The sequence below is a fragment of the Solenopsis invicta genome, chromosome 3 (assembly GCF_016802725.1).
Source record: "Solenopsis invicta isolate M01_SB chromosome 3, UNIL_Sinv_3.0, whole genome shotgun sequence".
Classification (NCBI taxonomy): domain Eukaryota; kingdom Metazoa; phylum Arthropoda; class Insecta; order Hymenoptera; family Formicidae; genus Solenopsis; species Solenopsis invicta.
The window spans coordinates 19,870,718-19,887,478 of record NC_052666.1 but is presented as its reverse complement, the minus strand read 5'-3'; the positions used below and the strand labels follow the sequence as shown (position 1 = coordinate 19,887,478).

At 36.1% G+C, this 16,761-nt stretch overlaps 1 protein-coding gene and 1 long non-coding RNA gene across 5 annotated transcripts in view; one reads left to right on the top strand and one right to left on the bottom strand.

Annotated features, from left to right (window-relative positions):
• The window catches only part of LOC105193153, a 340,949-nt gene extending 331,145 nt beyond the window's left edge, over positions 1–9,804 (bottom strand). The window contains exons 1-2 of the long non-coding RNA XR_850576.3: positions 8,504–9,804; positions 7,897–7,947 (exon numbers count right to left, since the gene is read on the bottom strand). This is a non-coding gene — a long non-coding RNA (uncharacterized LOC105193153). The remainder of the gene's footprint in view (positions 1–7,896; positions 7,948–8,503) is intronic.
• LOC105193156 (synapse-associated protein of 47 kDa) overlaps positions 1–16,761 on the top strand; it is a 70,430-nt gene that overhangs the window by 45,710 nt on the left and 7,959 nt on the right. For 2 of the 4 annotated variants that reach the window (XM_011157507.3, XM_026137382.2), the window contains exons 5-8: positions 11,093–11,233; positions 12,621–12,760; positions 13,713–13,864; positions 16,256–16,429. In XM_011157507.3, coding sequence (XP_011155809.1) covers positions 11,093–11,233; positions 12,621–12,760; positions 13,713–13,864; positions 16,256–16,429 — 607 coding nt within the window. The remainder of the gene's footprint in view (positions 1–11,092; positions 11,234–12,620; positions 12,761–13,712; positions 13,865–16,255; positions 16,430–16,761) is intronic. The other 2 variants (XM_011157508.3, XM_026137383.2) reach the window with 1 other exon arrangement.

The window sequence follows — 16,761 nt, the reverse complement described above, 5'->3', positions numbered from 1 at the left end:
CGTTACCGAAATATTCCGGGATTTTTGCACCTCCGTTTATTATAGTCACAGTAACCAAATCAAATGTGTAATGTAAATTTTGCGAGATAGGTTTTTGAGGTTTGTATTTTCTTTACGTTAAGTTTTTACTGACGTTATGGCATGATTTAAAACTTTTTTTTTTAATAAATCCCAAATAATCATTTAAAAATAATATATAATGATACATAATAACACAAAAATAACAATGAATTAAAAGAATAATATATGATAACTATTTAGATTTTAATGATAGTCACGTATTACATTTTTATTTATTTTTCGCTTTATGTTAATAATATCTAGAGTGTATATTTTTGTTTCATGAAAAGCGGAAAATAAATCTCTGATAATCAAGAACTTTCCAATAATAATCGTCGTTTTTCATTAACGGCGACGTCGTTGAGTTCCTTCAAAATCGATTTATCGCAGTTTTACGTTGAAGCGATCGGTTACATAAACTGAATCGAATTTCCCCCTTACCTCAAATAATCTAATATTGATAAAATTAGTCGACAGTAAAATTAGTTAATTGTGACATGAGTCAAAATAGCTTGACTTTATTTTCACAAGTGAAAAGACAAACGTTATCCTCGCTACTCTTTATCTCACCGTTTGGATTTAACATTTTTACAGCGTACTTCGTAACACTTCGTTATTTGATGAAGTTCCCGTTTTGATAGAAGCAAACAGTAAAAATGGAAACGTTAAGGGAAGTGGCATAGTTCTCTTGTTCACTTCTAAGACCAATGATATTACTAAACGAGTTATATTCATGGAGCAGCATTCGAAAGCTTGAAGTTATTGAAATTACAAAGTCAAATCTCTTGGTGATGAATGGCCATCGATAAGCGTTTTCTTAAATCAACAACAATAGCATTCACGAACCGATAGATCTTCCTTCCTGGCTAATTTCTCATCGGTGGATTTCGCGGCGCTTTAATTTCCTTCATATTCGAGAAATATTCTTAGCAAACGCCATTTCTCGAGCAAAAGTGCTCCCCTGGGAGAAAAATCAATATCGGTAGCGTAAAGAGATTTTCGTGAGGCCGTAAATCGACAAATTGCCATACTTTTCCGTAGTTCGCACAGCTTCTAAACGCTCGTTTAAAAATGTCGATCAAGAGCCGACGAGCCAAGAAAATTGAAATTTCTTAATGGACTACTTTATTTTCACTTAAAAGAGACTCTTTCGGAACATTGTCTCGATTTTCTTTCATCTTTGTTTTACGAGTATTAATGAGTATACTATTTATCGTAATTATTTACTGTTTGAGGCACTTTAGTAATATTTTTTAATTTTATTTTCATGGAAACAAAGTATATGAATATTTAATGGATATTTCGTAAAGTTTTCGTAATTTTTAATAAAAGTAATTTTTATGAACGGGTAAAATTTTTTCATCAACATTTCTAAGGGACAAAAGAGTAAAAATATTTTTATGCGAAATGTGATCGTTACTTTCTAAATTGAAATTCAGGGCGTGTTAGAATGATAATTCTGAATTAATTGGAGTCCATTGGAGTCCATTGGAGTCGGGATTTCTTGAATGAACGCAAACGATACCCTTGGAGTTTATGCTATTTTATGTACGCTGGGTCGCAATTACAATTAACGATAATCACTTCCATCTCGGGTCTTTCCATGCCTAGCTCGCGATAATCCCCGCCATAGCGCACAGTTTACGACATTAGAGTTGCCATCAAGTTGGTACCCCGCCTCGAGCTATTGTGTCTCGAACCTTCCAAGTGCTTTTGACAACTTGCATCATCTCGACAATTCTTTGCCTCGGGCATCGACGATTCGCAGGATTAAAATAGAAAATTAACAAGGAGGGTTAACATCCACGTTTTTATCCCGCGCGATTATTCTCGCTATAAAAAAAATGTTGCTCTATCGACATACTATTCGCAGAATATTAAAGCATATATATTTTATCCTTCGGTGATGTGCGTTTATTTTTGCAGATAATTCTTGTAAGATTGTAACGCTAGCGAAACACAATTCCTATGTTCAGTCTTCGCTCTGCGCCTAAAATTAACTTCGAATATCGCTTCAATCTTCTTTGTCGATTCTATCAGTTTCGTCGTGCTGAGTCATGTTGCAGCATATTTTTCTTGGATACCAGTACGCCGTTAATACGTAAACAATGCCAAAGTAAAGTCCCATTTATTCCCATGAACATTCTCAGGTTTCTCATTCTTTGACCTTCTTTCTTCTGCGTATATTAAAATTTCATACGTAGTTTTCCTTGGATGTTGCTTATTGGACCTCATCTTGATCTCGAGAAAGAAAAAGAGAAAAACTGACGTATGAATAACTCCCTTGATGAAAGTACTCGCCCTTTTTGTCGGTCGGGTCAAGTCGTTTTTTTTACGAGAAGCTTTTTCGTTTCGTAATCGTATACGTTTGTCAACTATCGACATTTCGATCGTTACTCGAAGATGTATATACGAAAATGTTCTCAGCGAGATGCGTTCGAGGGCGTCAACGATCCCAAGAAAGACTTTTTGATGGCTCTTTGCACAAGTGCACCGTTCAGTCGATATTGCGACGACCTAATTAGCAATGAGTACGCAACCGACTTCTTATCGCCGACGGGGAAAGAATTACGGCGAAAGTTTTTCGTGACTCAAATGTACTTTCTTATCTCCTATTTTCCTTGATAAATAGTACTCAACAACGTGCATAATCAATTTTTCGAATGACGTAATTCTTCTCGATGCAAATCATCTCGCTTACCGCAATGTAATAAATAATAATATCAATACCTGTGGGATGCATGTAATAAATTAAATTACAAACCGTATGTTAATATAGTTACGTCGTAATACATATTAATGGAAAATTGATTAAAATTTCAGTGTATTAAATTGTACTTGGATAACTTGAAAAGGCTTCGGCCATGTATGAAATTACATTCAATATTTATCTCATAAATATTTAGTTTCTAAAATCATTTTATATGTAAAACTTTTGTAATAAAAATTCATGCTTCATCTTAAAATTTAATAAATATAAAATGCTAAGAGGTTTACGGGTTGTCTCCGTGTCTTGACTCATTAGTACCAACGTTTCGCGAACATTGCAATTTACTTCAGCAGGACGAGAACCTGATACTCATTAATGTTCACGAAAAGTTGGCATTAACGATGGCTCAAGACACAGAGACAACCCTCTTAACATTTTATAAGACTATCTGTGTAAAAGCATTCAAAGTATAAATTTAAATATATTACGTATTATAATAATAAATATAAAAATTATAATATAATTAAATTGATTTTAAAAAAAGTCTCTTTTTTACGTTTATTCAGTACACAATTGACCGATTTCAAATGTCATCGAATGCGAGCGAGTGAAATTGATTTCTATATCATGCGCATCTCATGGTTTTAACCGTGTTCTCTGCTTTCAAAGGGATCGGGATCATTTAATGCACGGTGCTCTTTTTGTCTACCTCTTGGCATTTTGCTTCTTTGGTATCCTCGGCTTTATCTCCTCATACAGAATAGAACCCCCCTGACGTAGGAATTCGTCAATGCTTGCGATCCATTATGCAAGCCACGTTTTCCGTAACGCGTGACTGCAATACCAGTTTTTTTTGCTCAACATAGTCTTTTTTTACGTACGCCGATCGCAGCCACGCTGCGATTAAAATTATTTTAAGGCTGTCCCTATACTCGGGGGATCCGGTAATGGATTTCTATAACGGCGTCAGGTCGTCAAAAAGAAATTTGAGCATCACAGGCGGGACTTTTATAGCGACGCTGGAGATAATCAGTTATTTCTGCTTCCGCGAATCGATCAGAAAGCGAATGGCAATTTCAGGCGCAATTGATTGAAAAAACTTGAAATTGAAACAAGATTATCCGTAAAACCTAATATACATAAAAAAAAACTGGTAACTTCTTTATTAAAATAAAACTTTCGTGATATTGTAGGCGTCTTTTATCTCTCGAGAACGATAATAACTGGAATATTCTAAAAACAGTCAAGTAATTGATTGAAAGAAGTTAGAAGAAGCAAGATTGCAATTATGTAACTTCTTCACATTCAAAAGAGTACGAGGGGTAGGATGAGATATTAAAAACCACGCAATTATATATTGATGAAAGAAACATTCTATAAAACTGCGAATTTTTTAAAAAGAAAATGACATTTAAAACATTGTCAATGTCGCTATTGAAAACGAAATCGTACTAGTTATTTTAAGTTGATTATTTTTTGAATAATTGAAAGCTGAATGATCCCAAGAGAGAAAAAGGTCTTGAAGCGATCTAATTTAATATTTACAGCTGATTCAAGCACGCACATTTCTGGCCAAATCGTCCTGAATAATAAATTCAATCGACGGTGTATATTGTGATGCAAATTTTTCTCTCGAGATTTTTCTTGTAAGATCGGCTTTTAGAATTTTATGGGATCGGGCAAAAAATACTTTTGCTAGTTTCAGTACAATAGCTGATACGCTTTTGGTGACCTTTCGTGTACGCGACGCCATAAATCAAATTGGCGATGGCGCATTAACGTGCGAAAATACAGTATCTACTAGGTAGTAAAATAGATTACAGGAAAGAATCGAACCAGGAAGCGATTAATCGTCGAACTCGTTTGTAATCGCTGAGAAATCGATTTAACGCGCCATATCTTTTTTCCTTTCGCCGTTCGGCTCTTTAACGTTCCGTTTATCACGAATAAATTCAATCTACAGTGCGAAGCGATATGTTGACTCATTTTGATTGAGAGATACTTCGAACAAATATATTTGCAGAGATGCGCGAAATTACAAAGTACAGCGTCGACGTTTAATATTTTTATGGTATCGTAAATAACGTTTGTATCGTAAATCGAACTGTTATCATAAATAACAAATTAGCACGTTGTAGCTTCGAGCTAAAGATAAATAGAGACAAAAAAAGGTTTGAATTCCAGATCTATCGAACCTTTTGCATGAGTTTATTAACGCGCGCGCAGGGATGCTTATATTCTGCATTGCAATTATTTAGTTTTTAATGTTAAATAAAAGTCTTTAATTAAAGATCAATTACAATCTTGGAACCAGCTAAAAATTTTACAGCCTTTATGTTTTCTAACTTTTTAGCATCTTATTTTAAAATGTCTTCTTTTTACTATTGACATTTCTGAAACGTATCTTGTCAGTCTATCGATATTACCAAGATTACAATATCAATAGCACTGCTTTCCAAAGATAAATGAACGAATGCCTATACATTCTGAACATATGACATTTCCTTCCTTCCTCTCTCTCTCTCTCTCTCTCTCTCTCTTCTCTTTCTCATAACGACATTTCTTGTTCTGGTTTCAAGATTGTTCTGATATTTTGTTACTGTCATCTGCCGATTGCATGACTCGATTTATCGGCGACGGAGTCAATATCTCGCTTCCAACGATCATCGGCAACACGCATTTTGTCGAGAATTAGTGGGCTGCTGGGACAACGCGGCCACTCCGTATATAATGCAGCGACGCGACATTATAAATTTATTCGGCGATTATCATCGCAATGGTACGCGGTCGGGATCGCGTATCGACTAAACAACGTGGCTGTCACGAAGAAAAATAGTATTCTAAAAAATCAGGCTGACACTTCAGCAAACTCGCGTGACTGTTTGTTGTAAAAACTGGGCACGGGTGAGGAGCATAAATTATAAATAAAATCATAGCGATCTCAACGCCGAATCGGAAAATAAGTCGATTTTGTTGACTCGATGTAACACACCGATTTTATTCTGTTCGCTCTATCAGTTTCCATATTTGTGCTACTCCGGATAGTCTTATAAGCATTCCGCTTTTTAGACAGACAGAAATTATGTTAAATTGACGAACTTTTCTCGAGCTCACAAACATGAAATGAGAAATCGATAATCTAATTTGCGCTAATGTGGATTGCGATATAATGAGAATTTTAATTGTTAAGAAACTGATTGTTCTGGGTAATTTAACATCTGGTAATTCCGTTTTAAAAATAGATCTACTTTAGCCAAATGCAATTATTTGGTCGGAAGAAAATTCTGTAGAGCGCTTCGGGGCTTACAAAAGCTTGACTTTTAAAGTACGGAAAATTTTTATGTATCTGTAACTTTAGCACAATTTCTCTGTGAGAAACGTGCTTCAGAATTTTTTTCTGAAACCGAATAATGGTATTTCCTGCGATCCGCACGAGTGCGTGGGAGAAGATTTATAGATACTTGCAACCGTATAGATACAACCCACCCTCATTAATCACATCTCTTGACTGTATCGCAAACGGAAATAATCGAAATCGGATAGTTTAAGAAAAAACTCGCTCGTAAAAGCGAGTTTAATTGTATTCTCAAAATACTCGAATTATCAACGTGGATCCATAGGGATGCTCGTTTTTCACCATTTGCGCGTCGTCAATCCGTTTGCAACATTTGTCAATAAGTTTTCGTTTTAGTTTTTATAAAAAAGTTTCTCAATGAAGATTAGATATTCAGAAAATAAATGTTAAAATTTGGAATATGTAATCAAATGTAATTAAATATGATTTATCAAATTGCAACATAATCAATATGGATGATAGGCTACAAAAGAGTAGTACAACATTAACATTGAAAAAAAATAATTAATAATCATTTTAGCATAATTCATCATCACACCGTAGCTTTTTATTAAACAAATTAATTAGATTCGGCTAATTCTAAAATATTTCTTGTGCTTCTATTTTTGCATGTAACGTATGTACGTTAAAAAAATGTTCAAACATTTTTCTTCTTATATCAGAACATACAATATTTAATCCTGAAAAAAATATAAGAGTATCAAATGCAAACTCAATGAAATGTTAATAAAAGAATATTTGACAAGCGAGAATTAAAGGGAAAATGAGTTAATACATTTAAATATTTACAATTTTTCTGTACCATATTCTTTATATAATAATTTTATTTTCATAAAAAAGTAAATGTTACAAAAAAACATCTTGTAGCAACTATAAAATATGAGAATTATAATAAAAAGTAAATTTAATTTAAAAGCCTTTCATATGTCAAAAAATATCATATCTATATATTTACTACAATGTTACAGTTTAATTTCAATTCTCTTTCAGTTTTTTTCTGATTTCTCGCTATTTTTCTATGTAATCAATTTAAATATTTAATTGTAATGCATTTAATACCATATTTATTCAAGTACACTGACAATAAGAGAAAACAATTTTTCAATATATTTTAAAACCATATTTTGATACAAATGTTTGTTCATTCTGTTTAAATAAAAATATCTATTTTTAAGTAAATACATATTAAGTATGTAATTTTGTATTTTTACATTTTTTGCATTTAAATAATGATTTTACAAATAAACTATTAATATTATTAAACTTGGTTAAAGTGTTTTCTTAAATTAAAAAATCTGGCTATTTTGAATATAAAAATAGCCAATCAAATATTTTCTAAAACTGCGAAAAAAAGTTACTCGAATAAAAATTATCTCTTCATTTTATTTACATAAATACTTCAATTAAGAAATTTTTTACTTAGCTGCAAGTAAATAAGCTAGGTATTGGAATCCACCGAGCAAATAGTTTTATTAAGTAAAATTTTTTTGTTGTAAGACATTTTTTTCTCTCAGTGTAATATTATCAATGTATCTTATTAGTTTTTTTTTTCGCGCTTCCTGAAAATTTTGTCAATGTAAAAGCAAATGCTTCAGGAGTAAATATTGAATTAAATACCCTAATCTGTTGTAGCCCATTTATATTAAGGTAATGGTTTCATAAGACTTATCATATCTTTGTATTGTGTTAACTTGAGATGCATCTCTTAAGTACAAGACGTCAAATACATCCGTTACCTTAATATAAAATAAAACAGAATAGTTTCACTCACCGATACGATGCGCAGCAGCGGAAATCAAACAGCATCGAAGACTATGTTGATCTGTAAAATATAAAAATATATATCTATTCTATTAAATATTATAAACGTCTTATTAGGTATTTAAGTATACACTCATCCTTCAATTTATGCAGAATATCCGTTCACATGATTTTTTTGTACGGTTGAGAATCGAAGTCTGCCAGTATAAATAAGAATACGTAAGAGAAAAGCCCACATATTTTATAAAAACATTTATTTTACATTAATTTATATCCGCACCAAAAGAATAATAACGCAAATTAAGAAAAACAAATTTAAATTTTATTCGTTGTCGTGGTCAATACTCAAGTCAATCGAAAAATGTCAGAATATTGTAAGTACGATTGAGTAAAAAAACTTGTGGTTCACTGATATCGAATAGTTTCAATAAATATCATAGAAATATATGTATTTTCTGGCCACGTAAAATGAGAGACCGCGTACAAAAAAAAATGCTGTGTAAACGGAAGGATTATTTATCCCGTAAAAAAACTGCGTACAAAAAATGGCGCGCAAATCAGAGGAGGAATATATTCTGAAATAACGAATAACGAAAAGGTTGGGTCAAATCAGTTACCCCATGGTTGTTCCGTCGTCGCCTGATGCCTCCCAGGCCTCCTCTTCCTCTCAGATACACTGGGGTCCTTCGTTGAACACTCACACAACACTTCCGAACTCCGAAAATAATTTACACACCTGACGATGTATCGTGATTTTCGACTGCCCCGACGTCGCGTCTTCCCAACGCTCGCTCGTCACACTCTCGTCTCAAATCACGCAAATCGACCCGAGAAACGCCAATCGCCACGCATCCCGCGGATTAATCAAGGCGACGCGATCACCGATCCCCGAAACTTATTGTGCCGGAAGTAAATACGGAAAGACACGCAAGGACACGGCCATACTTCCCTTCCGACATACTTGCGATTTTCGGTTACATCGCGCGACGCGTACGAAATGAAGCGGCAAGTTCACGCCGGTCGAGAAGCTTCGATGCGCCGTTTCGCGACTCGACCGATTACATTGCACATCACGAGAGACCAACGGATATACTAGTCTTTCTCTAAACACTCGCACAATACTTTCGAACTCGTCTTCGAATCAGTCCGTAAATATTTACACATCCGACGATGCACGTCCACCGTCGTCGATTGCTCCGGCGCCGTGTGAAGAGCGAACGCCGTCTCTTTCCCGGCGCTCGCTCGTCTCTCTCTCTCTCTCTCACATCGAAAATCAAACGCAAATCGGCCCAACGCCAATCGTTACGCATCCCGCGGATTAATCAACGCGACGCGATCACCGAAACTTACTGTGCCAAGGGTAAATACGGGAGAACACGCAAGGGCACGGCTACACTTTCCTTCGTCCGATACACTCGCGACTTTCGGTTACGTTGCACTGCACGTCGCCTACGAAACACCTACGAAATGAAGGGGCAACTTCATGCCGTACGCCGCGCCGGTTCCAGAAGCTTCGCTACGCAGTTTCGCGACCCGACCGATTGCGTCGTATGTACATCGCGGCTAACGCAAGAGACCAACGGATAAATTAATCGTCACCTGATTCGATCACTCCCGATAGTCGAAAATATGCTCCAAAGTTTTCAGTTGTCGATTTGTAGACGGAGCATCCATCCCCTCCACATACACTCACCTACCCACAGCTACCGTACGGCCGGTGAGGGCGGCGAGCCAGCCATCTCTGACTAGTGGCGACGCTCACGCCGTAAGCGAGTGGTGGGGAGAATGCGCGCGCAGCCGCTCGGGCCCAGGCAGCCAGCTCAAGCGGCTCGAAAGCTTGTAGTGCGTACATATCCCTTCTGTTTTCTCTCATGTGGTTCTCGTCGTCAATCTGATTGATACAAGTATGCGATCGAGTGATGGTAAATAATTCACGTCGCCCCTGCCCGCTGAATAACCGCCGTGACTTTGCGTAACAACAATGTATCGTCGCGAAGGACACGCGTTTCGAGCGTCGCATACAAAAGAACTTTTTGCTTTGCGAAATATCTAAGGTACATGAAATTCATATTCAGTTCTTCACGTATGGTACATCAAGGAAAAAAGGAGCACCACTCCACATTAATTGTCTTGCGTCTAATATGCGTCGCTTTCAACATTTCTCTTTTTATGTATTTTTTCACGTAGGTTTATCTTTATTTTTATAACTGATGAAGACTTGTTAGTATAGTCGAAACGTCTGTTAACATATTCCTTCGGTGAATTATAAAATAAAAATTTTTTAGTACGACCCAATTATTGCTTGTATTTGACCGTTTCCCCCTATTAATTCAGTTCTTTATGTTTATAATTAAAAGAAATATATAATATAGTACATGTTACTTGTACCATATATTTCGAGAAAAATTTTCCTCGAAAAGAATGTTTTTGGACCTAACCTAATTATTTTAATTTACGATGGATATGTTTGTTTGATCGACTTTATGACAATTTTTGCTTGCTCTGAATTCGAGAATGAAGGAGTGCTATCCATAAATAGTTTTTGAGTATAAATTATTATTGCAACGAAAAAAATAGAATAAAATTTGACATTAAATTTTGTTATATTTTTGTATATCTTTCAATAAAAATAAAAAGCAAAAGAATTAAATTTTTTAACATACATATGTTTTATATAATTAGATAATTATATATAATTATTATATAAAGTTTATATTTGAGCATTATACACAGTTCTAAATTGTACGGTACTTTAAAAGGTGTAAATTGAATTTTCCAAAGTACTTTTAGAAATAGCTCTCTCTCTCTCTCTCTCTCTCTCTCTCTCTCTCTCTCTCTCTCTCTCTGAAAAACAGAAAATGGCGTATGATCACTGCGTCAATCATGTGGATTTATACATCTGCAATTCTTTGTAGGAACACACACGTTAAATGCCGACGTATTCCCACTAATACCCTGCAAACGAGAATAAATTGACGGGAGCAAATCACAGAGTGTTGTCCGTGCGGTAATAAGCTCCCATGAAACTAAATGAAATGAAACCTGTCACAAGCTCGACGCTATTTCCGTCATCAGTTAGCATAAGCTCTCACGTTAATAACCGAGAATTGGTTTCAAAACGCGCTTTATTCCGCGTTCACGCCTTTGTCTAAGGCAATCTCCTCTGCGTAACTATTACTGACATAGAAATTAATTCTCTATTTCAGAGGCTGATTGCTGAACTTAATAAGGAACAGGAGGCTTTCATCGCCAGCAAGCAGACAGGCGAGAAGGGCGAGGCTGTTGCACCATGGGTCGGTGCGCCGAACGAGGACGCGTTGCGTGAGGAGTGCCTGTCCCTCTCGACCGTAATTGTTCTTTTTTTATCTTCCCTTTCCATATACATGGAGAAACTTTCTAGTAATGCTCTGAGCTTTTTAACAAATTTTCTGTAGCTCAGCACAATCATATTATACCTCTGTCACACAAGCGTAATCAAACTGGATATTTCAGTATTCGTCTCTTTCTCTTAGATATAAATAAAAAAAAAAGAATCTTTTGAAAGTCAAAACTTTTTATATGTGAACACATCTTTTTTTTATTTTGACTTAGTACAAATATATTGTCGGAATGCAATGCATTAACAATTAGTTGCACATCTCGGTTTACTTTGTTTTTCGTAGATTGCCAGTATTCTTTTCCGAGCTGTAAAAGCTAATTCGTAGAACTTCTCTGAATAAAAACGTGGCACGTGGACTTGTTATCTTATTTGTCAGTCACCATTTTACACAAAGAGTGAAACTGTTATTTTATTGTTGAAGTTCAGATTTTATTGCGAGTAACAGTTTCACGTGCGCGTTTCCTTCAATATAAATTTTCTGAATTTCTACGATGTTCATTTGTCATGGTAAAATTTGCCTAATTATTTATTTACCTTTACACATTGAATGTACAAAGTTATTTCTATTTTTAAGACTCTTTGTAATCGCGTGACGCATTTCGAGTACCGCTATTAAATTTTGCGCAAAGGATTTATATTGTAAGACGAATTTACTGTAAATCAAATGTGCCACTAGGTACCACAAAGGTACTGATGTGAGAGAGAATTTGCATTTATTATCCATTATTCCACACAAGAGCATGTCACTGGATTTTTCCCGTTCTCTTATTCTCGTATTTTTATTTTATTTATCAATTTCATCACGTTTTCTAATAAAACTCCTAAAACTGCCGCGAATAAAAATAGTTGTATATTGGATGCATTGGAAATTTTATACTATATTGTATCCTTGATAGTCGTTTCTATTCATTTCTTTTAAAATTGGCATAGATTCAAGTCATAAAAAATCTTGAATAAAAATCAATTTTATAATTTAAAGATATAACTTTCCAAAACAGTGTTACATAGTTAATATTCAATAGTAATATGCGACATATATATTTAAAATTTTTCAAGATTATAATAAACATGTAACAACAACTTTTTTATAACAGGAATTGATATAATGATTTTTTGTAATATTTCTCATCACTCTTTTATAATTCTCGGAAACTTGGAACGATTTATAATGGTTTATTAAAGAGAATATTTTTATCTTTGAAAAAAAAAACTTTTAGTCGTTTAGTTATGCTATTAAGAACACTATGCTATTTATTTACGCATTATTTATAAAAGATTAATGTTACGAATTTGGCGGATGGCTTCAGTCGAGCCGATAAGATTAAGTGAGGATTCAACCTTCTCATGGATTTCAGGATCGACGTAATTTCGTGAGAGCACCACCACCAGGCGTAGAATTCGCTTGGGATTTCGAGGCCGTTCAGCCAATGGCACAGGCCACCCTTGCCCTGGATCCGAATCTTGAAGCTATGAGGTTCGAGCTTGTCCCGAAAGTGTAAGTAGATTAAAGTATTCACTGTCGTAAAACGATCCATAACGTTGCTCTTCCGTACCATTTATTTGATATCTCACGAAAATATTGAAAATAACAGGTTCACGCTCTTCAATTAATTCTTGATATTTTATAATTCATTTTAAATGGTTTTAATTTTCATTTTATTAATTAAAATTAAAACGATCATAACAGATGTTTACGTTATTATTTTGCATATGTTTTGCGGTACATACAATTAATAATTCTGACGCGTGTTTTGTTGCAAAAATAATCGCGCTCACAAGATCGCATTCTGATCGCGCAGTGATGCGTGTGCAATAAAAAATTAACATTTATGTTAGTTATAAATATGTTACAAATAATAATCATAAAATACCATTATGAATATGATTTGATTTAATTAACTTTCGAACGTGTTTTCTTAAAGTACCGAATAATTTTTAATTAATTTTATACTTGGCGACTAACATGAAAAAAATAATTAAATTACGCCGTAACATACGATAAAAATAATGCATTTTATTGTCTTCGTAATTTCGTTCAGTTCAATGAAATAAAGAAAAGTCAGAAAAAGTATTTAATGAAAGGTTGGTAATAAGTGACCAATAAAAAGATCGATAAAAAGTTAATGCACAGTTTGCTCCCTTAATTACTCGATTTGAACAATTAGTCGATCTCGTCGTTTCGAAATTGATCGTGTTTCGAGACCTGTGTACGTAAATGTCAAGGGCCACGAGCGAGGGCGATTATCGTGCGAAAGTGCCGTGCAGGAATATGAGTACATTGTACAGATTTAATCGCCCCGACGATTAATCGGTTTACAACTCCGATGAAATACTATCGCGAAGCACAACGTTAATTAGCGTGACTGCGAATCATGATCCCGGAATCTGATCCCTTCGTTGATCCCCTTCGTCGATTCTGGGGAATTTACCCGACCTATTTGCGGCAGCATATCTGAGGAGAACTTCTGGCGCAACTACTTCTATCGGGTGTCCTTGCTGCGTCAGGGCTATGAGTTGAACGCGATGGCCAGCCAACAGCAAGCGGAAAGCAACCCCAATCAAACGCTCGCCAGCTCCGACAGCATCGATCATACTCAAGGTAATTTGTTTCTTCTGTTTTATTTTTTTTTTACTTTGTTACGTAGAGCGGTTTGCATAGTACGCCAACGTTGGCATTGCGACGTGATTAGGTTCTCCAGTTTTGCTCGAGAGCGTCGTCGCGCTTCCTGATCTGTTAATATTGATTACGGAGCACGCAGCTTTCCACAATACTAAAGGGGACGTCCTATATGCGGTCGGAATATGTGGATTAGCAAATTAAAGTGTGACCAAGTTATCATATTCAGCCGAACAACGTGTATACAGTTTGTCAAAGCAAGAATCTCAACCACATTGGCCTTTGAGTAAAATTAGAAATTTCCTCTGCTGCAATTTCCTTTAATATTGAAATTTCGATATCAAGACATCGATAAAGCGACCAAGATGTCCAATTAGACAGTAATAATATTAATTATTTATAATATTAATAATTTTCTACTTACTTATAACTTTCAGCTTAAGACATGGTCACATTTTGCATTAGCCAGATTTTCCGACTGATGCATCGTTTGCCGAGAGTCGGAAAATTCCGACTGTCTGCGAAAACGGGGCTTTCCCTTTGACGTTCGCAGCACGACGTCTTGCCGAGATAAACCTCACCGGATTGGCTGATGCAAGCTGCAAGATACAGAGCTTGCAGACGGGGGTAGAGAGATCGGCGGCGTCGCGCTGCGTTTACGCCTGATTTGCAATTCCAATTAGCAGCAGTCCCACGGTGGACTTTTTGCATGGTGTGGAGTTTTTGAGATAGTGTGTCTGTAGTGGCATGCGTTTCTTGTGCAAATATCATGCCGGATGCTGGGAACGTATTGATTCGAGGTTATAACTTAAAGTTCAATTGGACGAAGATATCGCTGTAATGTTTTATAAGATTAGCGAATTCAAAATTGAGTTCGTGATTACGGCTCAGGCATGTGCAGCTCGCATTTCATTTACGTAATCTATGTGAAAGTTAATGGAACACGAAATCGATATTTTGATACTTTGATCTACAAAATTGATATTACGTAATATATATTATGACATTACAATTTATTAATAATAATTTCTTCATACATAATATATAATTATATTGTAGATCAATCCAAGAGAGAATAATACATATCATATAATATTACAATAGTATTAATTATTGATAAGTTCGATAAGCTCTTTCATGAAACACTAGAATGCTTAAATTAATTTTATATTAATAAAGCAATCGTAAACAAGTTGATAAAGAAAAGGATAAAGAGGGGAAGAGAATTTTATTCGGATTAAAGTCCCCGATTAAGCAGTTTATTTAATGAAATAGAAGGTACGTCATTGACGATTTATACGGATTTATCAATACGTTCCATCATGTACATGAGCTTTTGCACGAAACGTGGTGTCACGTCGCAATTACGGCGTCGGAGAAAGAGGAAGAGAAAAAGAAAAAGAACAGGAATCGTTCTTCACGCGAGCAACCCCTTGATCGTACAAACAATCAACGACGTGAATAAATTAACGGATTAAAAGAAATACTCGTTGATTAAATCGAGAAATCGATTATGGGTAAAATGAATGCAAACGCGTTGAAAGATCCTAGAAGTCAAAAATTATTCTGTGAATGTATAAGAATCTCCTTACTTTTTCTCTCTTTTTCTCTCTTTCTCTCTCTCCCGCGTTCTCATCTCTTCATCGCACCGTCTCCGATCATTGAACCAACTCCCGTCGTCTCTCCTTTGGATAGAGGAAAGATCCAATTTCGCTCCAGTTCTAGTGTATCGCGAGAAATTGAATTTATCGAGAAGAAAGCGCTGGGAGAACTTCCGCAGTACTCGGCCGAAGAATATCCCGAATATTTGCCGGCTGATGAAAGAACGATAACTTCACACCTCAGGATTCAGAAGCGTTTCGCGGTATCCTTTCTCCGGGATATTAGACCGTAGATAAAGATGACTTTTGTCGTCAATATAAATATAATATTTTGGCTCCATCGACCATTTCGTCGAACGTGTATCGGTCCTGAGGTGGCTCGCGCTAGCAGTTTTATTTTCGTAAGAGAATTTAGGATGCGCGTGTATTTAATTTAACGATATCTCGCACTTAGTAGATTAATTGCCATTCCACTTTCGTGTTTAGATTAATTAAAGTTCCTCCTGCTTTCGCGTTCCTGGAACTGGATGCGATTGGCTTCAGCAAACAATCGCGGCATCTCCCTCCTTTCCTTCTCTTCCTCCCCCCGTTTACGATTACTGATCGTTGCGTGCGAAATCAGGTTCCAGTAGACTTAGCGTTAGCATTAGATACGTAAACACACGCGCGCTAATGTACATAATGACACACGGCATTCTCATGTACATGAACACGTACACATGCGCGCACCCCTACCCGTCTAGTTTAGCCGTCAGTGTTGTCTTGCGAACAGTTCAAATGACCACTGGCCAGACAACCACCACCGGCGTCACGACGACGAGCAGTAACAGCGCGCTGGCCGATTCGCCAGGTCACGAGTTCGTATCCGATACCATGAGGGTCTCGGACACAGACCTCGAGGAGGTCCGAGAGGGAATGAAAAAACTGGGGATGCAACCGCCGAAAGGTCAGTCGTTGATCGTTGGTCGTCGTTAACTCTCCCGCACACGTGATCTGTCGATCTCGATCGCTAATTTTCTCGCGATAATCCTCGTCGATGAGACGCGAAGATATCGCGGTGATCGCAAGAAAAATGAGAGTAATTCTAGACTTGGCCTTTAAATGGATTGCACTACTCGCAGGATTTGCCTTTTAAATGAGAATTTCCGAATTTCTATAGCGACAGATCGTGTCTGTGGAGTTACGATTGTCCGGTTAGAATAATTTACTTCCAGAGAATCCTAGATTCCCCATTTTCTTAGTCTTCATTAGAAGTTACGACCACCAACGAGACTTTGC